The following is a 26,505-nucleotide window of genomic DNA, read 5'->3' on the forward strand; positions in this document are numbered from 1 at the left end:
GCTTTGCTGTTGAAAGGGATTTAAAGATAAATTAATTTTCTTCTTTTTCCCTACATTTTAATTATTGGAATGAAAAACTCCTTAAGGTTTTGGTGGTGTTCAGTGAATATTTCAAGAGCATTTTGCAGTTGGCACAGCCACAAACGACATGCAAAATCCATTTTTATTTAAAAGAGAAAATGGTAGAATTGATTGTGACAGAATTTTTCTCTGAAAAAAACTGAACTTAATCTACAAATGTTTGGTTTCTAAATGAGTGCAGTTGTGTCAGCAGCCTAGCCATTTCAACCACAAATAGAGTTGCCGGTTTGAAAGAGGAGAAAAGACTAGAGTAATTACCTCAACTTTCGTGACTTTTGAACCATGTTTCAAGCTCGAGGCCAACATTATTGTGAAGGAGTTATCTGACAGATTTGGGGCACTGTGAAGTACATCTCCATGTGGCTTTCACATAACCATGTTGTCAGATACCATCTATTATGTCAGCTTCATATAGAACTTAATTCAAAAGTGTGTCACAGTGCAAACACTGTACATATGTTAAATGGTGCCTGATCAACTCTCATTTTAGACTTAAGTCTGCCAGATTTCAGGCTCCTCACAGAGCCGGAGTGAGCTACAATATTCCAATCATCTACCTTGTTGCACTTCCCTTGCTTTTCTGGAGCCTGCATTGCAAGTTCTGTTGATGTACTCTGCCTATCTATCTGTTCAGTTGTGGGGAAGGAAAAAGTGTCCTGGGAACTTTTGGGGTGGAGGGAAGAGTAAGAGTGGAGATGCTTTGTGAGTGTGCAATATCTTTTTGTCACAACAGATTCTATGGGGAAAGCTTAATAGTTTTCCTCCTTCAGCTGGTTGTTATACCAAATCAAGCTGAGCATTTGAGTTGCCCTTTGTCCCTCTCTACTTAAGTGTTTGCAACCAAGTGCTAAAATTGCAGTGTCTCCTGTGCAGAATGGGAAATTAGGATCCTTTAGACTTGATAGATCACCATTGGCGTACAGTAAAAGCCTTTAAAATCAATTTTGGATCAACTCACTTATCAGGAGACTGCATAGTACCTACTTTAAAAATGATAACAGCTTTGAATGGAGCTAATGAAATTACTTTTCCACTTGAGGTAAGATTAAGAGATATCTAATGGCAATTATGTTGAACACTGCTATTGTCACTTTCTGCATCGCACTTCTAAGTTAGATTATTGAGTGTAGGTATTTGAGCAACAGTTGCTTACACAGTTCTTCTCAGGGGAAACACAAAGGCAGGGAGAATTCATAATTTTGTCAACATTTAATTGTCAAAACAGCTAGTTTAACAGATTAGTCCTTATCATAACTAGGAGGCTATGGCTTTTAAAAGTTCTTGCAAGTTGGTCCCGTAGTCAAGCTGAATTTGCAACCTGTGTTCATGCAAGTATCAAATTTCTACTTAAAACAGTTTCTGGAGGTAATATTGCGTGACATGTCGGGGGCAACACTTTCTAGCGTTTGACCTGCCCTTACTGTGCAGAATTTTATCCTTCACCAGCTGGGAGTTTGCCTTTCCGCACTAGTAACCATTGTGTGCCTTTTGTTCTTCTGTTGTGCACCTCTGAGAGGGAGATGACATAGTCCCCTCCATAATCGCTTCTTTGTCAGAAGTGGGTCTTGTCTCCCATTAATCCTCTTCTTCCTGTAGCTGATCAAATCTGTTTTCTCCCTGGTATGATGTGTGCTCTGATTGCCTGATCATCTTACTGGTGACACTTGGAGACTTGCTCCAGTTTAGCAACATCTTTCTTCTTGCCAAACAAGGGGAGCAGAAAGGGAAACTATTTTCAATCAGCCAGTTGGTTACAGTCATTCTCCTATGTCCTCAATGAAATGTAGCCTTCACCAGCGCTGTGAGTATGGGGCTGATGCATATTCAACTTGTTTTATAGAGTCCTCCTCTGCAAAATTGCTTTCTAGTGTGTTTCCACCATTGCTGTGCTATTGTGGGGAGAAAGTTGTTCCCGATTTTGGACAATGCCCCACTTCTGTTTGCTTTGAATCTTGTTTCTGCGTCTTTATTTGATGGCCACTGCTTTTCAGGACAGAAACTGTTGGTGCTGCATCTTCAGTGGAGTCAGAAGATTAATACCTCTTGCAGCCCATCTGTGTGGACTTCTTTTCAGGTTGGGCAGTCCCAGCTTAAACAGTTGTGTAGCTTTCTTTGAGCACTTTCCTTGCTTTTCATTCAATCTTTTTTAATTTTTAACTTAAACTTTTGAAATAAAGAAACTAGAACTATATGCACTTCTCAGGATGCTGGTGAACCACCATCTTTTTCTGTTTTCTGCATGTTTTTTGTTTGTTGTCTTACTTTTTATTCGTCCATAAAATTTCCAAGTTTTACATTTGGACTTACATGAAATGCTGAACTGCTGGAAACTCCTTTCACATTTGAGTTCTTGCTCATGAATGATAGTTGTAAGCTCAGCAGCCATTATTTTACATGGCTAGGGATGTCTACTCCTAGTGTGTGAAAATATTATGTACAATTTAATGTAGATTTGATGTATAATTATTTAATTCTCTCTCATTCTTTTAGGGAGCAAGTTTTCTTACTTGCCGGTTGCTGTCTTTTCCAGACTGTGCTGCTGATCATATTAGTAAAACAGATTGCAGCAAAGGCCCCTGTGAAACTCCACCGGTGAACTGTTTCTGGCATAGTGCTGGAGGTGATTGCAAAGTGGATTAGAGCTTGCTGAAATTGAGTTTAATCTTAACCGAGCTCTAGTTAAATCAGGTTAGACTTAAAAATCAGTTATTTCCTGAGGTTGTCTCTTTTAAGAAAGAAACACTAGTGCTGTACAAACAAACAAAAACTTAAAATATTGCAACCCTGTGAAATAATGCTATAAGCCTTTTTTTGATTCCCATTTCACTTGAAAGTATTGTGATTATATTTTCAAGTTAGATATTTTAATATTGTTTCCATAGGTTTGTATGAATCATGACAGCATCAAGGTGGGCTATTTGGGTTTCTTTTGCTTTGAGTGTTGAGTCTTATTTCAGTTGTTAGCAAGCCTACTTATAAAATACACTTCTAGAATGGGGAAATCAGTTCAGGAAATTAATGTGTTTGATGCGTGTCCGTGAACTTTTTATATAATGATAATAATCTGTGTCTAATGAGAAACTGCAGAATGTATTAGGAGAGCCTAGTCATTAATTCGGGATTGGCTAAGTTGCTCCCACCTTTTCTTTATGTTCTTCAGAAATTTGCTCTTTGTGAACAAATTAGCACTGATAATTAAATTACAGATTAAAGTTGTTTGGGGGTATAAGGTAAGCTTTGTGTCAGGGTGCCCATCTGCAAGTATTTTGTACTTCTTACACGATCTGATGAGGTAACTAACTTTTTTGGCTATGTGATGACAAAATAGAAAACTGAGGTTAATTTCTGTTTTCTTTTAAGGCTTCTTAGTTTGTTTGGGTTTTAGGATTTTTTTTTTTGTTCCCTTCCCTCAGCAACATGGATGTTGTCTTTTTCCTGTCCTGTTTCTCTTTTTTCCTTTGTCTTGAACCTTTTCGATGTTTGTGTAAACAGCTGGTCAAAGTAACTTACTTGTAAGGTGACCAGTCACTGTATTGACAAGAACAGACACAATAGAAAACTGCATTAGGAGGCAAGCCGTTGGGATTTGCAGTAAATATATTATAGAACACAAGTGCATTGCCGATACTGCTTGTTTAGCAGTTTGCAAGGGCAATGGCAGTATGGATTTTTGAATTAGAAGGGAAGGGCTGATCTTTCTGTGTGCTGGAACATCTAGTTGATGGCTGAGGATAAAATTGATTTAGAGAACAAAATGCTGCCATCTCTATTTGTGCCATTTTAAAGGCTTCTATGGATTAGCAAGCAAAAAACAAAAGATAGTTTTCATTTTGGAGAATGGGAGCAAGAATGAGTATGCTTGCTGAGCTGCATCTTGATAAGATATTAAGTCTATGAGAACCTGCTTTTGTTAGCTCAAGAAAAAGGACATCTGAAACTGGGTGGGCTATATGGTGTGTGAAAATCCATCTATTTATGAATTTGTTTTTTAAGTGTTCTAAACCCCTTGAAATGCCATGCTCTCTGCTTCAAGACGTGATGATCTCAGCTTTAAGTGTAGAAGTTTGAATTAAGCTGGGGAGAAGGGATGAAAACCCTACGCTTTCTTGGGAAAAATCAGAAAGATAATTATTTTGTCCTTTTTTCCAACAGTTGCTATTTACAACAAAGTTTTTTGTTTTGTTAAAAAATAAAGCATTCATCTTTCTTTAAGGTTTAAGGTCATTCTAAATTGCTATTGTTGTAAGTGGTTGTAAGATTTCCAGCCATTACTTTCTGGAAGGTAAACTGGGCTAGCTGTTTGTAGCCTCAAATAGCAACTATAAATTATCAGTTAAACAAATGCAAAATTTTCACCAAGACCTATGAAAAGCTTTTTTTCCTTCCAAATGAAATATGAGCTCTAGAATCAAATCACTAGCAGGAGCTTAGTGCCTCCCTGTGTCCTCCTAGCAGGATCAGCTATACCAGTGTCATTGCTGATAGGATGTTTCTTCTATCTGCTAGTAAGGACTTCAACAGCAGTGGCAACCCTCAAGCTCTTCAGGTAGCAGATTGCTTTTATGTCCTTGCTGCTGAAGAGCTTCTTCAGTTGCAATTTCAGTCTTCTCTGTTGTAGCTTCAGCTATTTACCATGCATTTGCTTCACCCTAAAAAAGGAGAGCAAACCATTCCCCTGCCTTCCAGAGCTGTGCTGCATACCTCTGAAGTCGAGTGTTCATTCTCTGAATGGTGCTGCCCAGCTGAAGTACAGTACTCCAGGGGAGGAAATGCCGTGCTGAGCAGCATAGAAGGTTTACTCAGAATGCGGCTTATTGCGGTGGCAGCCTTTTCTGCAACAGTCTGCTATTGACTTATGTTCAACTTCTGATCCTCTGTGACCAAGAGATTCATTCCTGAGGCCCATTATTTCCTTTTCTTTTATGTTCCTGTCTGGGCAGCTATGGGCCTTTATCCCGGTCCTTTTTGCTTTTCAGTCCATTTTTCCATTCACTGTAAAGTGAGTTCTGAAGCTATTCTCCAGCATATTCTGTCTTTCTCAGCTTGAAACTCTTTGCAAATTGAGGATTAGGGTAAATGAAGAGATCTTTATGCTTGTTAGTGGGAAACACTAAAAAATACTGGGCCTATGATGAATGCAGAACTTCTTAGTTTAAAATAAAACCACCCAACTGATTTTGTCCATACATGGTTTAATAATCAAGCAGTTTTGTCCTTGTTCCCATGAAGTTTTTGCTGTGCTGCTAGTGTTGCTCCTAATAATGCTATCTGTGACTGTCAGATTCTTACCAAAGATGTTAACATCATCTGCCTCTCTTATCTGTAATTGCTTTACCTTTTTGGACTTGGCGTAATTCTGATATTTTCTCCTGAAAAATATTTGAGCTGTGTGTTTTATTTTTTTGATCTGTTTCTCTTAAATTTTTGTGGATAAAGGCTTTTTAATGCCTAAAATTGAGTAATTAAGCTGGAGCTCTTTGCTGTTTCGTTTGCTGTGTTTTGTTAGGCACTGTCCTCTCAGTTGCCTATCTGTTTGTCTTTTGAGATTCAGCAAGGTATCCACTAGCTGCTCAGTCTTCACTAATGTGCTTTCTGTATTTCATGAGATCTAGTCAATATGAAGATATTTTGCTTGGAGCTTTCCCTTGGAGTGGCTACTTAGAATAGGGGCTAGACAAGATTAAGACAATAAAAGTGGGTATTTATTAATGGCCTTCAGTAAGTATACCTTGGGCAGTCAGAACCCTCCTGGAGGGGCTACACCCCAGATGGACCATGGTCACAAGTTTTTCAGACAGATATAAATTTAGTCCATTTACATATCAGAGGGTAATTGTTCAATTACAACTTCAGGTAATTAAGTCATATACGCCCAGTTTGCTCTCCTCCCCACCCCAACTCACTTTGGTTTATACTTTTCAGGGCCTGAGGAAATAGGATATCCTTGAGTTTTGGGCCTAGAGCAATTGCTTTGTCTGACCAAAATGTGAAGGCAATAACTGACACTCCATACAGAGTTTAGAGTTTTACACTAAAGTAGTACAGGATTTGAAAAATATAAAAGCTAAAATTCCAAGGCTTCAGTTTAAGATGCAGTTTTGACCTTATATAACTAGTAATTTATAAGAAATTATTTGTAATGATTCTAATATAAGTAAGATGCATGTAAAAAAGCATGGACTTTCTGGCCTTGGTGTCACTTGACCATATCTTCCCATTTCTAAATGAGATGATCAAACCTGACTATTCCAATCTGTAAGCAGAAGCTTAACTTCAGTTATTTCTTGCTACTGGCATATATGCTCTTGTGCTGTATATATTTATACAGCCTCACTGGATTTAGTTTCCACTTCATGTATGCTTTCCTGTTGGTGCCAAGTCAGTAAGGAATCTGGGATATAGTCTCCTTCCCATTTTCACTCTTTCCCTTCCACCTCCATATGTAGATCTATTAAATGTCATCCATATCATTAATATTGTTTCAAAAGGAAAATGTTGTCTCTCCATAATGCCATCTGATCTCCCTTGTCAGTAGTAGGGCTCACAAAGCTGACCATACCAGTCGGGATGTGCTTTTCTGAAGTTTTACTTGGTTTTCATTTCCTTCCTTTCCCAATCATTATAAATTGCAGTGATTTCAGTCTTAATCGAAGTTGTTTCTATTTGGGCAGATTCAATGCACTCTTGTTTATTAGAATGCAATTTAAATGGTCTTTTTGCTATTCTCTTATTGTTTTTATATATTCTGTTGCTTACAGAATAGAAAAAATAATAAAATGGGTAAGGAATTTACTGTCATGTTGCCAAAGTCTTGCTGAAAGATTTGTGAACGTGTTTCCCTACGCAGTGAAAATATCCATTATGTTCACCTTCCTTGCAAATCCTATGTAGTGGGTAGTTTCACCAGTAACTTTCAAAGGAATTGTCAGTCCTTTTAACTTGTTAATCATTAGTGAGTGAGTCACCTGATGGCACCTGAATCATTGATATGAATGCATGTTTAAATTACTTTTCTGACTTGATAGATTTTTGAAACTGAGCTACTGAATATACTAAGTATTTTAAAATGGTGAAACTACATTTAAAGTAGAGTGGTACACATGACTTTGCTGGTATACTTAATTTGGTAGTTATTTCTAATGTCTGATTGTAGCATAGTAATTAGTTTTTCCCCCCAATAATTGTCTTAATATTTTTCTTGTTAGATGGCTTGCTTATTATTCTAGTAAATAAATTCTAGTCCTACTGCTCTTTGTTATTGACTTGCATGCTGTAAATGTATGTGCTTGGTTTGAGGAGCTTAATGCTCTAATTTTTTAGAAACTGTTATTCCAGGTACTTCTTCAGCAGTGTAAAAGCTTTGACTTTCTATTGCCATTCCAATCAAGTGGCTCAGTGTGAGAAGTACTGAAAAGATATTTGCAGAAATTCCAATGTGGCTTATGGGAGTGAGAGCAAAATAGGAAACAGTTTTAAAATAACATCCTAAACTAAATTAAGAGCCACTGGTGCCCTTTCCTGTTAGTAGTAGAGCAGTTAGTTTTATTTTTTATGCTCTTTTGTCTTTCTGTTCTGTATGTCTCCTCGTTACTGTGTAGTGCAGTGTTGCTCTGTTGTCCAGAATAAATCAAGTTCTTAGTGACCTTAAAGATAATACTGCAAGGTGTGCTGGATAATAAGGACCATGGTACTTACAGAGCACCATAACAACTCTTTGGAGTGTAGTCAGATGAGAAGGGAACTCTGATAGCTTATGTTTATCCCAAAAACCTCTGCTCCCATCGTGGTTCTCCTGATACTTTGGTCTGTCCTCCTACTGGGTGAGTTTATTTAGCTCCCTGATGTAGTGGTCTACTAAGCTGGTCCTTTCCCACTTTGTATTATAGAAACGTTTTCTAGTTGTTGAGATGTTTGGCAGGTCTCTAGGTCTCTGCAGTATGGTTCAAAGAAATAATGTCCCTGGAGGCAAAGGTGGCAAAGACCTCCTCTGGATTGGAGTCAGCCTTTGATTCGCTCAGCATCTCTTGGAATCTAAATAAAAGTGGGAACTCTGTGTCCTGGAAAACAGCTTGAAAGTAAAACAAAGCTGTATGCTCACTTAGGAGATTTAAATACCTCTGTGTGTATTTAAGGTTAGCTTAGGCTTGGAAACTAAACAATGGAACTAAAATTTAGATAAACACACCTTTTGTAGTTGTGAGTGCTTAAGCAGGATGGGCTGAAGTTAGATTAAAGGAGAAATGTGGTAACTGCCCTCTTTAGCCAAGTTTAAGAAGAGTCTTGACATAGCAAGATATGTGAAAGGAGCACTTCGACATCCTGACAACAGAGTGTGTTGCCAGATGGCTTTGTTTCAACAGGATTTACAGCTGTAAATGGGATGGGCAGTTGTGTACAGTGCTTCATTGAGAGTTACAGCTTCTCTCTATTATTATAAAGCATTGAAATTAGACATCTGAAATATATCCAGTCACTTTACACTTGAATGGGATCCAAATCTGTAGTAGATATTTGGCAAGTGTAGCTGCTGCCTTGTGCATCATATGTAGCTTATGTTTAAATTAATGTGACCTTTCTGTAATTTAAACGAACATCTAAGAGGATTCAGATAAAAGTAGTTTAGGTCCTTAAGGTATTAAATCCCTTTAATTTCACTTTGGAAACTATGTATCATTCAGTGACTTTATAATTTTTATTCCATTAATACTTTTGCTACTTCTTCCTTTCCCCACTCCCACTTGCGATATGGTTTTGGTCTTTTTCATTGCTACAGATTTTTCTTCCCAGTCTTCTGGGATTTTAATATCATCTTGTGGGTGATCTCACAATTAAAATGAGTAGTCCAAATGTGGGGCAGAAGGAAAACTGTGTTTATTAATTATATGTCATGCTAAGCTGAAGTTCATTCCCAAAATAGAGAAATTATTTCTGTTGCTGAAATGAATACTACCCAATGCTTCTTGTCAGATTGAATATCAAGTATCTGTTGAGAATAAACCTTTCCATTCCTTCCTATTGGTGAGAGTATTAGTGATGACAGTGTTTATAATTTAAAATACATTTGGAAGGTCAACTTCCGCAGTTTGTCACGGGTTGGTTAATACGGCAGTAAAGGGGAGATGGATGTGGCTACTTGTGCAAGTCTATTACTCAGGAGGCCTGTAAATTTGATTGGCTGCTGCAGTTCTTCCAGAATCATTGGATTTGAGAGCAATAGAAAGATAAGATATCCAATTACCCAAATGATTTGCAGGGTTAGCCAACGTTGTCATGGAAACGCAAGTTGGAACAAATTAAATTTTAAGCAATAAAATAATCTTAAAGCACGTCTGGGAACAAGAAAATTTGGCAGTGGCACTTACCTGAATTGAATCTTAGCTTGACACGCTGTTGTTTGACATTGATATACTATGGGGGCCTAAACTTTTAAATGGCATGTTGCCTTTATTTTTATTTTTTTTTTTCTTTTGCGGCCATTGCCAAAATGAATGTAGTGTATTAATTTTAAATAAAAGGGCATTCATAATATATGCATATCTCTGTGCTCAACCTGGATTCAATAACTCATGAATAGCAAAGTTCACAGAATGCTAGCCTTAATCATTTGAAGCTTTTGAGTGTTTAAATTTTGAGATTTAATTATAACTCCAACATCTCCTCATCCCCTGAATTGTTAGCTAAAAAATTTTGGATATGCTAGAGTCTTGCCATAGCAAGTACTAACAAAGCATGCAGAAAGTTAAAGCAAAGTGATATATGTCTTTTTCTGTGATTGCTCTCTGAATGCGTGTGCTTTCTATTGTTTTTGAAGGTCTTGGTCGCAAAAAGAATAAAAGCTTTGTCATTTAAGTGCACTGCTTGTTTCAATGATTCTGTTGGAAAAGTTAAAACACTAAACAGATATTATACTTCAGCACAAGACTAAAATATTCTGTCTCTTACTGCATTTCACAAGTCTTTGGTTATTAGAATTTCTGGCTTGCAGCAGGGATTAAAAAAAAAAAATGGCCAAGCATGCCCCATAAGGAAGGCTTTTATTCACATGCCTTACAGACAGATGGAGATGAAAACTGGGCTGAGGTCAAGCCATTTGCAGCATTCTCATAGGCTTCGATTTTCTTCTCATCTCCACCACAGATAATCTCAAATGATTCAGTAATGACCAAAAGTGCAACACTGACCTTTTCTCCCCAGTGGATTACTGTGTTACATGCTGTAAATGGCAGGAAGTCCATTTTGTCTTTCCAGGAGGAATTCTGTGTTGTACTTGGCTTTCTAAGTCTTGAAAGTGTAAGCAGAGGCAGAGTGCTTAAGACTTACCTTCTAAGCTTTTGTGAATGTGTTTTAACAGTATATTCATTTCTGTGCCTTAAAGGCTGATTCTGATTCTTTTGCTTGAAGGGAATGAATTAGGACATGCTTCTTTGGTATTACCAGAATTTTGGTATTTTTTGCTTTACTTTTAATCATGTTGTTCTTAAGCTGTATTTTCCTGAATTTATTACAAATTTGATTTTCAAAATTTGATCAAAATAATAGCATAAATAAAAATGTTATAAATAAGAATATATAAACCCATTCTTCAGAACTGGTGAGAGAATGCTTTCAGATCTGATCTGACTTTGTGATTCTGGAAGTTCAGTGCAGGAAAGAATAACAAGTTTCTGACATAAAATGGACACTTTTTGCTAAGCATTGCTTTGTAAAATAAAATCTGTAGCTTTCAGTCTCAGCAATAATAATGGGTCAGCTGTTGCAGCACAAGTGATTGGTTAAACTCATGTGCTGCAAGATTTAATTTTTGTCTTAAATCACCATAGATGCTATAGCTGAAGTTACTACTGGGATATGTATTGGTAGACACTGGTTGGAGCAAACCCAAAATTACTCCTGTCAAAACTCTGAAGCTAAAAGGGGATTAACTAATTCTCCTCAGAGGAGCTCTGTGTTCTTCACTCAGAAGTTAAACTGCTGGTTCCCATAAGCTAGGGCTTCTTGCACTAGAACTAAAATACACGAGTGTTTGTTATGCTGTGAAATAGAATTTGGATACTTGTATTATAGTTCCTTTTAACTTAATTGCAAAAATCTATAGTTTTCAAGAAATTGTGGTGATTTAGGTATGATACCTTTTGTGGAGCTTTTGAAAGTACAGGCTATGAAAATGCAAAATTATCTGGAATAAACTATTGTAAAGGAAAATTTTTACTTAGATATGAAAAAATACTTTTTTCTAATAATGCAGAAGAAAAACAAAATTCAGTTCTACAAATAAGATTTAGTCCATAGTAAAATGCCTTATTTAAATGAGTATCATCTTTAGTAACTAAAGTTATTAGTCATTATGTTAAGAATTCACTTTAACAAGTGATCAAGACAAACTTAAGTACAAACACTTGAGTTTGGCAATGGTTAGGTCAAAACATTTAAGTCCTTAACTAAATGGAACAGAGGCAAAAAAATTACACAAGAGAAGTGAAAAAAATCCATCAGCTCAACTTAATTTTACAAAACACAGCTGAATTACTTCATGTTATTTTTTATTGATACTTCAGAAAGGAGGGTAGCACTTCAGTCAGAGGTCTGACAAGCTTGTCATTTGCAAATAAATCAAAAGACAATCATTACAGCAGCAAGAATCAGTGAATGATGTAGTTTTGTTATTCTTTGATGGGCCTCACACTCAAGTTCTCTATTAAAAATGAATGCATTCAAGAGGCTCTGCATTAAGAACACAAACAATTAAGGGCACTTCAGATGCTTTGCTAAGAGCTGCCATAGAGCTCAGAGGACTTTCATGAGAGGTGCAGTCTTCTGTAGTCTGCTTTACCAAGGAGCCACAGAACATGGGCAATTAGTCATGTTTGTCTATGTTTGAGCAGCTTTCTGCAAAGTTTCCTTTGTTATTCCTCCTTAGGACCTCTCTGTATGTCTCAAGATTAGCAGTTAGGTAATAGTTAGGTTGTATTCGAAGGCCTCTAGAAACAGGAGATAAGTACCTTTATTTTAAGACTTTCAAATTCATGAGCCCCGAGTCTGGGGGCTTACTCTAATGACTCCAGTTACTGATGTCTAGTCTTGATTAAGGAAACTGTCCTTGACTCTTTCAGAAAGGAGTTTTGCTTTCCAGAATGAACGTGTATACACTCGCAGCGCGCAGGCACGTGCACATACATGCTCAAGGGTATTTCACCTTAAATAGCAAATGTACATTGTCTATTCAACTGTTGCATTTACATTTAAAGTAACAAATGTCCCTTTTTCTCAATTCTGAAAGCAGCCTCTTGCAACTCTTGATCAGCAAAATTACATGAATTATGCGTTGCCACCTAAGTTTCACAACTTGCTAGACAACAAAAATATTTAACGTGTTTGCAAATGAAAATATTTTTAATTAATATTAAAGGGCAGCAAACTGGAGGTGCATGAAACTGCATAGTAGATAAATAATTTTAAGTACCTAAAACGTGTGTGAAAACTCTCTTAAACTGCCTTTTGAATGCAAGCAGGCTTTTTGACTTTTTTATGATTTATAGAGTAGACATTCCAGTTTTCAATGTAGATGTCTCTTGACTGGCATTTGTAACAACAGCAAGAAATCAAAAAATAAACTTTGTGGCGTGTACATTTAAGCTTATCTAGCATTGTAATTGAATTAAAGTTGCTGTTCATATACTGTCATCAATGATGCCCAGCTTTGGTAAAGACAAACTAAGAAGAATACACTTCTTTTTTTCTCTTCTGGCACTAAATCAGGTGTGATAGTACTGAGACAATAATTTTAACAGAAGATTGGTGTGAAAAAGGGGAAAGTTGATTATGTCCTCATTTTTAGAAAATAAGTTGAAGAAAACATCTAACTGAGCTTCATTGGAAGGGAGTTATAACCTGATGCATGTGATACTGCGTTCTCTTGTGACTGTTTGATGCCATATGTGCTATGTTGTTATAGTGTAGCTCAGATATTTGGGGCTTGGGGCAGAAAAATCTGACAATATGGACAACTTGCGTGTTTTACCGACTCTACTAAAAACAGGATTGCATTTTGTTTCCTTATAGCAACAATAAGGACATTTACCTCAGAATAGGGAGACTTTTGTGTAGACCATACAGTCCAAAGAACTTTTTGGTAGAACCAAGTGAGTTTCTTATTTTATTCTTTTGCTATCCCCTCTTGTCACCTCCTATGACTCATACTTGTTTCTGCCTGAAAAACAAAGTTAATCCCGCTGGATCCTTGGATCCTAAACATCTTAGGTAAACATCAGCCAAACAGATTACTATGCAACAGACTACCTTTCCACAGCTGATGTACTCTGCTTTCTGGAGAGATATACTAGGTATATGGAAAAAATGCCCATTAGAACATATATTTGATTTTTTATTTTCCTTTAGCAGAGAAATACCAACAGGTTTGGTAGAAGTTAAGTCTGATAAGCTGATAACTTCCAAGTATTGATTTTGCTATTATGTGTAGCACTAGTACTAAAGGCTAAACGTGGAGTTATAAATATTTTAGGTTGTGGCCCAGACAGGATAGAAAAAGACCACTGTGGTACTCCATGAAATAACAGCTGTTTCAGTTGAAAATAGAGATATGTTCACCTTGTTGCGCGGGGTAAAGATTTCATGTAAAGCAACTGTCACTTCATTGCCCTTAGTTAAGGGAAATCTTCTAATCCTAGGAAAAAACCATCTCAGAACTTCTTTGGAAGCTTCTGCAAAACTTTATAGAGTGGGTGTGTCAAATATCAGGCTTTGGTCAGGTGGAGTGCTTCATGTCAAGAGAGATGAGGAGTTTTACAGGTCTAGATGCCATTGTGTATTTCCTCTGTGTCTGTCAGAGATTGGGAAGGAGGTGTAAGGTTGCTAATTATACTTAGATCCAAAACCACCTGTCTCTGAGACATAAAGCTAGAGGGTGGATTTTGTATCCCAATTATTATGTGACTGATGTACAAAGACCAACATATCACAGTGTTGTCTTAAAAAGCCTCAGAATTATGGGAAGGTTCAGGAAAAGGCTTGGCAGAGAGTTAACAGTTTTAGTCTAAGTGAGTTTATCTTTGCTCAGCTTTAATACACGTCATTTCGTAGAAGGCCTAATGATTCACAGTAGCTACTGTTTGTTTTTTTTTCTATCTTGAAACATAAAATGAACCCTCAACTAACCCAGAAATATCTTAATGGGTTAATTGTACAGCAGAGAATGACAGGAGCTTTTCGGTGTCTTTTAGGTAAGCTGTGTTCTTGTCTGATTACTTATTTTGTTTTTGTGCAACTTTGTTAGAGTGACTGAAATAGTTGTTTTTAAGGATGGCTGAGGAAATTGTATAGGTACCTTGAGGTGTATAATAGTGGTTCTGAATTATGGGCAGATATATAGGTCTGAAAGGCAGTAAATACTAGACAACACTGAGTAATGAGAGAAAAAGATCCCTTTACCCTACCAGGAATCGAGTTTTAGGTTGACATGCCAAAATAGATACAGAAGTACAAGATATATAAAGCTGTTGAAAAGTGGAACTCTAACTTTTTGTCCCGCTGTAATCTCTGTTAATTGTTTCATTCTTTACTGGTTCCTAACCTTGTTCTCTTGCTGCTCATGGTTTCACGAATTTGCCATTACAGACTATCACATTTTCTGATCTGATTCTTTTTCCTTGTTTGCATTATTTTAATTCTCTTTCAATATGGATTTTAGAAGTCTATAGGTTTTGTCTCCATTATTCCTCACTTCTGTTTTAGTATTTCTTTTGTATTCCCGATGGTACATTTGTCGTTTTACCTTCTAATAGGCAGATAAAATTGATCATGAAAGAAGCATTTTTCTTCTATGCCTGTTGCTTTAATGTTATGCTGCTTGATAAATTGAGTAATAATAAATCTACCTTTTAAAAGGCTTTATCTTGGAGTTAATGGATTTCAAAAATGCTCTGCTTATTAATGAACTATATACAAGGACTAGATTTGTGCCTAAATGTGTATACAGATTAGGTGCTTTAGACATGGCAGATGTCCTAGAGTAGCTAACAAAATCTCTTTCCTTGTCTGCGCTTATATATTTAGTATTTATATTTGCAGTAGTATGAAAAATGGGTAATTTTTTTTACTTTCTTCACTGTCTGAACTTAATATAATCCTAGTTAATATATATCCAACCCCCTAAAATGCAGTTTTTAATCAAAATACTTTTCCTCTGTAGACAGAAATCGCGAAGAGATTGAATACAATTTGTGCACAAGTCATCCCATTTTTGTCTCAGGAAGTAAGTAAAACCGTTCAGCTGTTAAAGTGCAATTATGTTGTTTTTCTGTTTGCAAATTAGCTAGTTTTAAGATGTTAATTTTATCACAATACACAAGTGTAAGGAACATCTGTTGTAGCTGAAGTGTGCAAACCCCCTGCTAATTTGGTCTAACAAATCTGAGTTCAAACTAGTGACAATGGCTCAGCCTCATTCATTGCCTGAAGAGTGTGGAAATCTGTAAAATAGTAGCAATACAAGAAAATGCTTTCATTTCTAATAATGGTGATTGTTTATTAGATAATCAGTTGTCAAGTGTAGATCTAGTGAAATGTCCTTATGTTCTTTACATAATTTATATCAAAGGTGAGTGTTTAGCTCCTATGCGAAACACTATTTAAATTTGTAAACCTACATTTGCTCAGAATGACTGTGACTTTAGCATGTTGTGGGCTGCTGCTGTTACATTTTGAAGCTTGTTATTTTCAAATTCTACATTTGTGCAAAGAGTATTTGTAATTCTTGATTTCAGTGGTCAGTTTTCGCTGTTTGAATTTTCCTTTGGTTTTGCTATGTGGGCACAGTCTATAAATGTTAAAATTGAAGCTAAAGTAAAGTTGGCATTATTGTCTTGTCAGCTCAATTAAAAATTATTATTATTTTGCCAGAAAACTAATAATGAAGGGATGTAGGGTAAGAGATAAACTGGCTGCCTTCAGATCTCTTCTTTCTTTTTGAACAAGTGAAAAAATAGTGCATTGTTACCTTTTACCTGCATGAGATGTCTTGCAATGGGTAGTGTGGGCTTCTGCAGACAAACTGGTTATTCGAGTATTTGTGATCCTGCTTTGATATGGTGTGGTAATACCTGAAAATTAATTCTTCCTTATGCCCCTTCTTCTTTCGACAGCATCAGCAACAAGTGGCCCAAGCTGTAGAGCGTGCCAAACAAGTGACCATGGCTGAATTGAATGCCATCATCGGGGTACGTGGCCTTCCAGGTCTACCTCCTACAGTGTGTATAACTTGCTTTCATATCTTACTGCTTTGCTATTTTTAAAATAAACTTAATGTTTTGATGTCTGATGTGTTTTGATGCCCAGTGTTGCTAAACTGTTTTTGCTTCACACAGGTTTTAGCAGAGGTAAAGGTAGTAGTTTACTGTGTCAGAACATAATTTTGTCCAGCAGTGCTGCATGTAACAAAACTTTTTGTGCAAGAAATTTAGTTTTAGGAGAGTTGCGTGTTTATTTGTGGGTATTGTATCTCAGTTGAGCTAGATACTTTTTCCTCATGCTTTTTGTGACACTTGAGTTCTTGGAGCTTATACAACTATTCATTCTTCTTTCTTTCCCTTTCTTGTGAATCTTTCATGAATTTTAAATTAGCAAGCTACTGAATAGAAACTTCACTTGCTTTTGAAGTAGTATTAATTGTCTGACACAGTGTTCTAATAGCCTTTCACCAAGAATGTGCTTTTAAATATGCTAAAAAAGTTAATACTACTTGCTTGTGACTGGTTGTCAATCACAAGTAATTTGCTTTGTATTAATGAACTTTTTGAACCATACATTCCTTCCACTGTATGAGTTCATTTCCCCTGCCACTAAGTCTGGAATATTTCTCATGTTTTCTGCCCTTCCGACTAAGTGAAAGAAGTAGCCGAAACAAGAACCTGTCCTTTCTGATTTTATTCATATGTGAGCGCCTTGAGCGGATTCAAATTACTCATTTATCAATTTATGTTAATTGCTTGTGAGAAGATGCCCTGCTGGTCTTTATAGTTCCCTCAGACACTTTGTAATGATAATTAGACATGCTGCTGTACGGATTAACAGTGCCATAGTCCAATGACGTCTACAGACAATGGAACCAGTTAATCCATCTGTGCTTAAAATTACATCCCAACTGGAGATGGAAAAAAAAAAATAGGAGTGAGGGAGGATTAAAAGAATGAGCCTCAGCTTGAAAATGCTCCTTTCATCAGTTTCTCAATTGCAGATCTGCGGTCGGTTTGCCTGTGGTAAGCTATTGGCAGTCAATTAGGTGAAATAAACTGGGAGGGTGACCTTCATTTCCTTTTAATAGCTTTTCCTCCCTGAAATGGGGAGCTTCAGTGGATTTTCAGCTTAAATTTTATTCAAGCTGCTTTATTACACTTGACAGATTAGCTTTGCATAAACATACCCCCCCTTCAAATCTGTGCTGTTTTTCCTTCGTATCAAATTTTGACTGTTACTTAGTTGATTTGCTAATCACATCTTAGAAACTCACACAATTACATCTGTATTTGTCAGAATCTCCTCTATGCTTTGCTCGTGTAATGAATTAGTTTATGAATACCTGATTTGATCCTTGAAATACACCACATGTACTTTTGTGGTATTTGATTTGCAAAGATTAGAGACCCGTGCTTTCTTGCATTTTTTAAAATGAATTGCTTCTTAAAGATGAAAATGGAATGGAAAAGCCTTTGTTATGAACTAGTTTTAAAGAAGAGTTTATGCAGTGAAAGGAAATATATTAAAATATATTTTAAAAGATTCTTTCTCACCTTAAAGTACTACTAGTTAGACAAACCAAATTTTGCTATCTCAGGATATATATTCTGTTTCTTTTTAAAGTCTGCACAACACAGTCTTAAAAGCCATAGGATCTACAAGTACCGCATGCAGTTGAGAACTTCAGGGGTTTTGGGGGAGCAGGGGGGGAAGCTCTTTGGAAGCAGGAATAGTAGGCTCTACTGTTTCTTTTTTATAATAATCTAAGATTTACCTGAAGAAATACAAAGAAATACATTCCTGTCTTATGAAAGTCTTATGAAAGACTTCTGAATGATGCCATACCCTACACATCCAAAACTGTGAGTGAGGAGATTAACATGCTGAGTACAAAATTTGTTGACCATGCAGATGCATGCATTTACATAATGCCAAAATTAGATGTATGTCCCAGTGATCTTTTACAGTCTTATTAATCAATAGTTACCTTGTGCCACACAATAAGTTTCATGGTCTGACATATGCTTGGTTTTGTTTGAAAGGGATGGTGTATGTCCTGGAAAATCTGAATAGCATAAAATCAGGCTGACAATTCAGTGGACCTTTGCTCCCCCTCACTGAGCACTCAGGGTGTCAAGCCCTTTCCCCAGAGGGGAGGACACATCAGAAGCCTGTCTGTTCCTACAAGCAGCAGCTGCACCGAGGGTGAGCACGGCACAGTTTGATAGCAGCTGTCAGTATTGTTCAGGGGCCCAACTTAGTGCAGAGAACAATGGAAGGGCCGTGCTGCTAAAGTGCAGTGTCTTTCAAGATAAGAAAAGATATAGTAATTTAACGGTTTAGACACCTATTATGGGCATGAAAGATCATCAAACTTCTTTTCAGGGTGCAAATGGGCTGGACCAGTCTGTAACAGCAGAAGATGCAATTGTGGGGCTTCTGGTGTCACACCACCTAAAATATGTGCATATCATAGTTCTTGAGGATAGGAGGGAAATTTCATTTTGCTAGCTGATACTAACTTGCCTGGTTTCTCTTGACTAAATAAAACTTTGCATTTTTGCCAGGATTTGCCTTTTTTCTCGCCTTCCTTTCTGTCCTTAAGGGCAAATTGTTTCTTGACACCAGATGATTCAAGAGTCTCCCAATTGGCTTCCTTCAGTTAGAGAAATTCCTGTTACTGCTGTGCAGTTGTGTGAATTTTGGAAGGGAACTAAGACTTGTTAATTAGTAGGAATAATATTATGAAATACAAAATTATTTTTGGGCTATATTTATTTTATATTTTTTATTTCCTGTTGTAAAGAAGGAGGTGTATTAGGGGACAGACTGTGAGGATAGAGAATTACAGTCTCACAGGACTGGGATTTTTCAGAGAATTTGCCTACAAAATCAAAAGTCGGGCTTTGGAATAGGTGTATATTAAGCACACACAAAACGGAATGAATAAATTTACACATTTTTTTAAGAAAGTAATATTGTTGGACTCAGTGAGCTTGCAAGCAGTGCTAATCCTCTGTGTTGATTAAAATTCTTACTTCAGGAAAAAACCCTGGATGATACTTGATTATGAACAGTCATACTCCTAGCCTTACACTTCCCCTATGTGTTCTTGAAGGCTTTTGCTTTTACACACTAGCAGTGTGGCTAAATGATCTCCTTTCAATTTTTTTTTTTTTTTAATAGCACCATTTAATGTTATATTAGAGTAGAATGAAGTAGCAATTTTGCTAGATAAATAATGAACAAAGCAGAAACCCTAACTAAAAGGATAAGTGCCCCCATTAACTCCTTGGCATTGCTGCAACTGCAGGCAGTGTCCACTTCTGTGGTTAAGGAAGAATCTAGATCATGGTATGAAAGAATTAAGTAGACTATTATGGTTTAACTTCAAGGGTTGTTTTGGCTTCTTTGTGGGTGGCTTGGGGTTTTTTTTGTATTTTGTTTAATTGTTTGCTTCTTTTTTGGTGGGGTTGTTTTCTTGTGATATGTCTAGAAAATAGCAGGTTCATGTTAGGGAGTATAAGTGACAGAGAAATTGGTATGTCTAGGCGTGAACAACACTAGATTTACTTTCTAATCAATAAACTAGTTTTATGAGTAGAATATGCAAATATCTGAATTAGAAATACAAGCAGCAAGCTGGAAACTTTCTTCAGCTCTGCATTTTTGATGCATGATTTCGGCATGCCACTGAGAAGCCAGGTATGTTTTATTTTTCCTGTTAAGGTGGATTGCTAATGATTTAGTGAAATATGTATCTTTTGGACTGACAGTGCTCCAGAGACAGATTGAGTTGTTGGCCTCCAAGAGGCCTCTCCACTGTTGCATGAGGTGATTGGCTAAAGGATTAGCAAGATGTGGGATTATTTTTTCTCTCTTGGCTGTGGTTGCCAGCTATCTCTGGGATTGTAGTGTGTGAAGCTTAAGAGGATGAGGTTAACCTCTTGAGGGTTTATTCTTATGAGTGTGTAGTTAATCCTTAGAAAGCCTATAAATAACTAGGCTGTATGTTTCATTATAAAATAGAAATACAGACTAGAGCAGAAATGAATGCAGAATTTAGTGCAAGGGAAGAGCTAAGCAGCTGTAGCATTACTTCAGATCCTTCTCAGCCATGATCTGCATTATGTGCTGAGGGAGGGGAAATTGCCTAGTTCTTTTAAATTAAATAAAATGAGATCTAGGGAGCACAAGACACTTTTAACATAAACTCCATAACCCCAAGCCTAAATTACTGAACTTTGGCAGCAGGAGCTCTATTGTGTAGCAGCATCCTGGTTTATGCTTGAGATTTTAGAACACATAGAAACCTTAATGTTATGCTGGGATTCATGGTAGCTACTTCTAGAGTACAAAGGCTCCCAACTTAGTTTACCAGTTTAAAGTAGATAGCAAGGGAAGAAGGTATTTGTCAGCATAATAGTCAGTATTCTCAAAATACCAGTCCCCAAACAGTGGTCACATTTTTGCTGTTGGTGCCACTAAGTTTGGAGGAAAAATAAGAAAGTGGTATTGATATTGGTATCTTGACATACTCAAAAGAGAAAATCTAGGAGAAAGTGTGTAAAATACGAAATAATGGTGTTAACCAAACTTGGTTTCCTCTTAATACCCCAGCCCCACACACCCACTCTCTGTGGACTGGTGGGAAATGGAGAATCTTGGAGCAGCAGTCTAGAGGAAGGTAGTATCTAAACAAGACAATTTTCTGCAGGAGAAGGTATTCTCAGTCATTCTGGAGAGGGCAAAATTACATCCAAAAGTCAAATAATTGAATTGCAGGCCAGACCACCCTTGTCTTACAAGGCTTCATGTGGGGGTAGATGGAAAAAGCTTCACCTTGGATCTTGCCCAAAAAGAAAAACAAAGAATTTCAGGTGGCTCTCATCAAGATCTAGTATCTAAACTACAAGTCAAAGGTGAGACCAAGTAAACAGTTGCATATTTGTGAAGCTGAAGAGCTTTGAGGAAAGGAGGGAAAGTAGGACAGTTGAACAAATATATTGTTAGCTGGTGCTAAAACCTGAAGATCTGAAGCTGCAACTGCAGAGAGAAGGTGGATTCTTATGAGATAACATGAGAGGTATGAAATGTGAGTTGGTACCTCTTGCTAGATTTCTTTTCCTGAGTGGGTATTGGGGATGTAGTGTGGATACTTGGAATGCTGTAGACCATCTATAGGTGGTCTGTTTTGCAGCAGAGGTGAATGGTAAATTTGGAAAAATGTGTGTGCATGATAATAGTGAACAAAAGAAATTCTAATTGGAATATGTGATTTCAGGGTTAGATAGAAGGATTTGATATTGAAGAGATGGTTGGTTCATTTTGTGTACCTTGTTTGAAGATGGTGATAGAGTATTCATAAAAACAAAGTTATTAAGTAAAAGGAGACAAAGTGAAGAGATGTACATTTTTTTTTTTTTTCTCTCTTTTCTCTGCTTTGTTTTCATAATTAGTGAGTTATGTGGGGGAATTGGAGTAGATAAAGACTCAGTAGGCTGAGATAAAATGTGATGTAACCTTCAGTACTTGTCTGGAAAGTAGCTGGAAATATGGTATGTTCAGAGGAGGAAGGAGTTGGGTGGGAGGGGTGAATTAGCTGGTGCAGACAAAAGAAAAATTCAGCATGGACTGCTTACGAGGAGAAGTGAAATGTAAAGAAGTTAGTTGGGTAAAGACAAAGGATGGTTATGTTCATGGAGTTGTCCCATCCCAGTGTGAGTTCAAGTAGAGAAACTTGTTGGGAGTTAATATGTTGAATGATGTAGAGCTGCAGGTTGGCCTACTTTGCAGTAAAAGTAGTGCAAAGAATGAACCAATACAGATTTTGGGAAGAAAACACTGATAAACTGAAGTTAACTATTTGCCACTGCTTAGATGGGAGTGGTGTGGACTGCACAGGCAAAATATACCTCTAACTAGGTGCCAGTGTCAACAATGGAGTCACTGAGAGTAGGAAGGTGTGGAGGAAGATGCAGGTGAAAGAAGATACAGGGGGACACAAGTACTGTAAACATTAAACATTGGAAATGTGCAAGGAAACAGCAACCTGTGCTTTTCACAGAGGAGGAGCAAATTTGAGGTAGAGACTGTGGACAAGAAGCTTGCTTTCCTTACTCTTGCACAGTACATAGTACAGCATATTTTGCTGTAACTCTTCAATATGCATAAGAGTTTGTTGCAGAATTTCTGTTATCTAGTAACTGCATGCTTTTTGAGTTTTCAGAGTGTTTGCTGAATTTCCAATTAACTTGTATAAGAGTTAATTGCCTGAAATTAACGCTCACCTGCCTGAAACAGTATCTAGTACGATTTTTAAAGGAACTGGCTAACCGGCTCTTCGGATTGAGTATTTTCGGGCAGCAGTAGTGAGGAAGTAAAAGCAAGAATTAGCAAAAGTGCTTAAATACATGTTGAGAAGTAATTGTTGTTAAAGTTGTTATAGAATGTAGAGAAAACATAGAAGATTCTGATCTTGGCTTGGAATACTAAATAAAGATTAGTGTAATTCTTTTCTTTTGACTGTCATATTTTTCATTTTATGATGTCTCTGAAGTGTTTTTGTAGTTAGTAGTAGCTGGGACAAAAGGGTAGCGAGTATAATTTCAAGTCCTCTATTTAAGTTCTGGATTTTAATTTACAAAAAAGCCTTGCTATTTAATAATTTCTGTCATGTTCAGCAAGAGTTAAATTTCTGGAGACTAAAAGAGCCTGGAAGGAAAATAAATACTTTTTAAGATAATCATACGTCAGTAGTAAAACCCTCTAGAGTAATATCTCTAAGTCATTTCCAAATTGGTGCATGCTTGAACTAGTTGTTTTTGGCAGCTGTGCAGTAGGAGCATGCGTTTGAAGTGTTGTTGGATGGTGGTGGTATGCTAACAGTAGCTAAAAAGGCAAATACATAGATTTGAGGTTAGAAGGTGAGTAATAGCAGGAATTTATGGTTGCCGCAGAAATGAAATGTGCTGGCAGTTTCTGCAGAGCAGAAGCAGTGTGTGCTGACAGCTTCATTCTAGAGAATTCAGGCTTGCATCTGAGTACTCGGAGAAGGCAATATGTACTTGTCTAAAATTAAAGAAAACCTTTGTTCTTGAACTGACTTAGACTGACAGTGAGAGAGGAATGTGAATGGTTTCAGAAAACCTGCCTTTGTCTTGTCTGGACCAGGTCATTTTCTGTGACTTTTAGACTGTGGTTCTGAATTTGTTACTTTAATTTGAAGTCTGGGAAGTCCTTTGGTGGAGACATGTTTTCCTGAGCAAGGATAAATTTTTTCTGTGGTGACTCTGACTCTACTCTTCCTGTCCTGTGGCATCTTTTTTTTACAAAGGCTTGTCTGGCTCTTCCATTGTGGCAGTCCTTTTCTCCTGGTTGCCTTCAACTTTGCTGTTTATTCCTTATTTCTTCAGAATTTGGCCTAAGAAAAGAAAAAAAAACCCAACAAGATTTTATCTAAGTTAAGAACAAGCCAAGTAACATAATTAATAGAAGGCCTCTTAAAAGCATGGTCTTCTGCTTAATTTCTATTTGACTCTTTGGTTATGAAGTGTTTGAGACAGGAATTTTTCTCAAACAACCCCTGGAATACACTTTTCTTTTATATATGCAAACACACCAAAGAGCTATATTGTTATGTAGAAGTATAAAGAGTCAATATATATGTAACATGCACAGAATAGTGTATATATATCATATGTAACACTATATTAGTGATACATTATTATGTAAAATATTGTGCATGTATCACATAAAATGCGGTAGGCTAATATATAAAAGGTTATGCTAGCAAAAGGGCTTCTTTAGTTTGTGGGCTGCTTGTTGTGTTGCTGCACTCGTGCTTCAGTGGGTCTGCACGTGGTACAACCTACAGCGTTTTAGGTTGACTTGCGTTGCCTTAAAGCACGGAGGAAGGAAGAAATCCCTTTTCTGTGGGCAAAAGCCTTTGTGTGGGTGCAGCTATAGTAGAGGAGTGTTAATGTGCCTTGGGGAGAAGATGTCACTGAACTGGAAGAATTCCATCTGCTGGCGATGCCCTGCATCCTCACTGCAGGGCTCTGCCTGCATGATCCACAGCGTAGGGAGGCTGCTAGTGCAGACCTGCTCTGGTGAAAACGCCAGTCCTGCTGCCAGTGCTATATAATTATTCCCTCTACGATAATGTGAAATCCTGTCATTTAAACATTATGGCTAAAAATTTGTTAAATAGTTAATTGCTGATCACTTTAGTGGAAAAACAGCTGATGGGCTTATTCACTGGGTGCGGTGGCAAATCATTTGGGTGGGGTCACCCACTCCTGTCATTTACTGTTTACAAAAGTGATCTGAAGTGTATTATCTCTTATCTTTTTAATTCTGGTGCCTCAGCTTGCCCTTACACTAAGACAGGAAGACACAGTGAAGAAAGAGTTGGTGCTCAGATTTGTACTAAGGGAAAGATAAGAATCCTTTCTTCCTTGGGATGTGTAATGGTAATGTGGAAATTAATCAATGGTTAGCAAGTTACCCTTGAATATTAATTTTTAAATGCTTTTTAAATTATATTGGAAAGCATTGAAGACCTGTTTCTTAGTTCTGTAGGTGTAAAACTACAGTATTAAAATTTAGGAGTGGGATGTTGTGATTTAGCTAAAGTACTTACTGTGCATATACTGGTACTGGCTATATAATTAAGAGCAGCCCAAGCCTTTCTGGTGTTGGAAGACTTTTTTTTTTTTTTCTCTTCACATTGAAAAAATTCAAAATATCTCATAAAAGTAGAAAATATTTCAGAATACAGGCCAAAGAATGCATGTACAGAAACAGAATCAAATAATGGGTATGGATTGATGGGACCACAGGGGGACGTCTGTTCCAACCTCCCTGCTCAAGCCAAATCACCCCCAGAGCACATGGCATAGTACTGTGTCCAGATGGTTCTTGAATATCTCCCTTGAGGGAGACTCCAGAACCTTTCTTGGCAACCTGTGCCAGTGCTTGGTCACCTGCACGGTAAGGAAACTATTCCTTATGTTCAAGTGGAGCTTCCTGTGCATCAGTTTGTGCCCATTGCATCTTGTCCTATTGCTCAGCAGCCTGGATCTGAGCAGAGCCTGCATTCACCCTCTTCTCTCCCTTCAGGTACTCATAGACGATGATGAGCACCTATCTGTCATCTCTTCTAGAGGCTGAACAGGCCCAGCTCTCTCAGCCTTTCTTCATATGAGGGGTGCTCCACTTCCTTAATAACTTCACTAGTCTTCACTACGTCTGAGAAGAGGGGCAGGAGTCCTGGCCAGTAGAGGGCTTGCCCTGCTGGCAATGCTCTTCCTAATGCACCCCAAAACACCATTGGCTTTCTTGGCCACCAGGGCACACTGCTGGCTCATGGGCACTTGGTTGTCCACTAGGATCCCATGGTCCTTCTCCACCAAGCTGCTTTCTAGCAGATCAGCCTCAGCCTGTGCTGGTGCCTGGGCTTATTCCTCCCCAGTTCAGAACCCTGCATTTGCCTTTACCTCTCTGCTCATCTCACCACCCTCACCTCTCCAAGGCCTTTCTGAAGGGCTGCACAGCACTCTGGGGTATTGGCCGCTGCTCCCTGCTTTGTGCTGTCAGTGACCTGCTGAGGAGGCATCTGCCTCTTTGTCCAAGTCACTGATGAACAGGTTAAACAATACTCGGGTTATTTTGACCCTTGGGTACAGGGGTACAGGTTTCCAGCTAAGCTTCATGTTGTTTTGAAGTAGCTTCCTGGATTATTTTGAGCATGTTGCTGGACTTTCTGTATCTTTTTTAATAGTTAAAGTGGCACAAGGGCTTACTGTACTTATAATCACTGTATCTGTGGAGTACTGAAATACAACTTCTCTTTTTATTTCAGTTACCTTACAGCTGAAATTATTTGTGAAAAATGGACTGTTTGGGGAATGTGTGTGGCAAGCTGCCTTTCTGTTTTATGAGAGGCAATTTATGCAACCCTTAACTACTTAAAAATGTTGTTGTGCAATTGATACTTATTAGTGTGGTTTGTGTTGTCTGAACAAGTGAAAACAGGAAATGGGAAAAACTCTGAAGAGCTTTCTGCTCAGAAATCTAACAAACTTGAGTTAACTTATATCTTCTGTCTGACTTGGATATTTGTTGTTTTTTTTCTGACATAAATTCTTTTCCCAGTACAGTTGTAGGGTTTCA

At 37.5% G+C, this 26,505-nt stretch overlaps 1 protein-coding gene across 2 annotated transcripts in view; it reads left to right on the plus strand.

The window, feature by feature from the left end:
• The window catches only part of LOC130265164 (transducin-like enhancer protein 1), an 80,310-nt gene that overhangs the window by 6,394 nt on the left and 47,411 nt on the right, over positions 1-26,505 (plus strand). The window contains exons 5-6 of one of the 2 annotated variants that reach the window (XM_056514033.1): positions 15,287-15,349; positions 16,239-16,343. In XM_056514033.1, the coding sequence (XP_056370008.1) occupies positions 15,287-15,349; positions 16,239-16,343 (168 nt within the window). The remainder of the gene's footprint in view (positions 1-15,286; positions 15,350-16,238; positions 16,344-26,505) is intronic. The other variant, XM_056514034.1, reaches the window with a different exon arrangement.

This window comes from Oenanthe melanoleuca, chromosome Z, assembly GCF_029582105.1.
Source record: "Oenanthe melanoleuca isolate GR-GAL-2019-014 chromosome Z, OMel1.0, whole genome shotgun sequence".
In the NCBI taxonomy this organism is placed as follows: Eukaryota; Metazoa; Chordata; class Aves; order Passeriformes; family Muscicapidae; genus Oenanthe; species Oenanthe melanoleuca.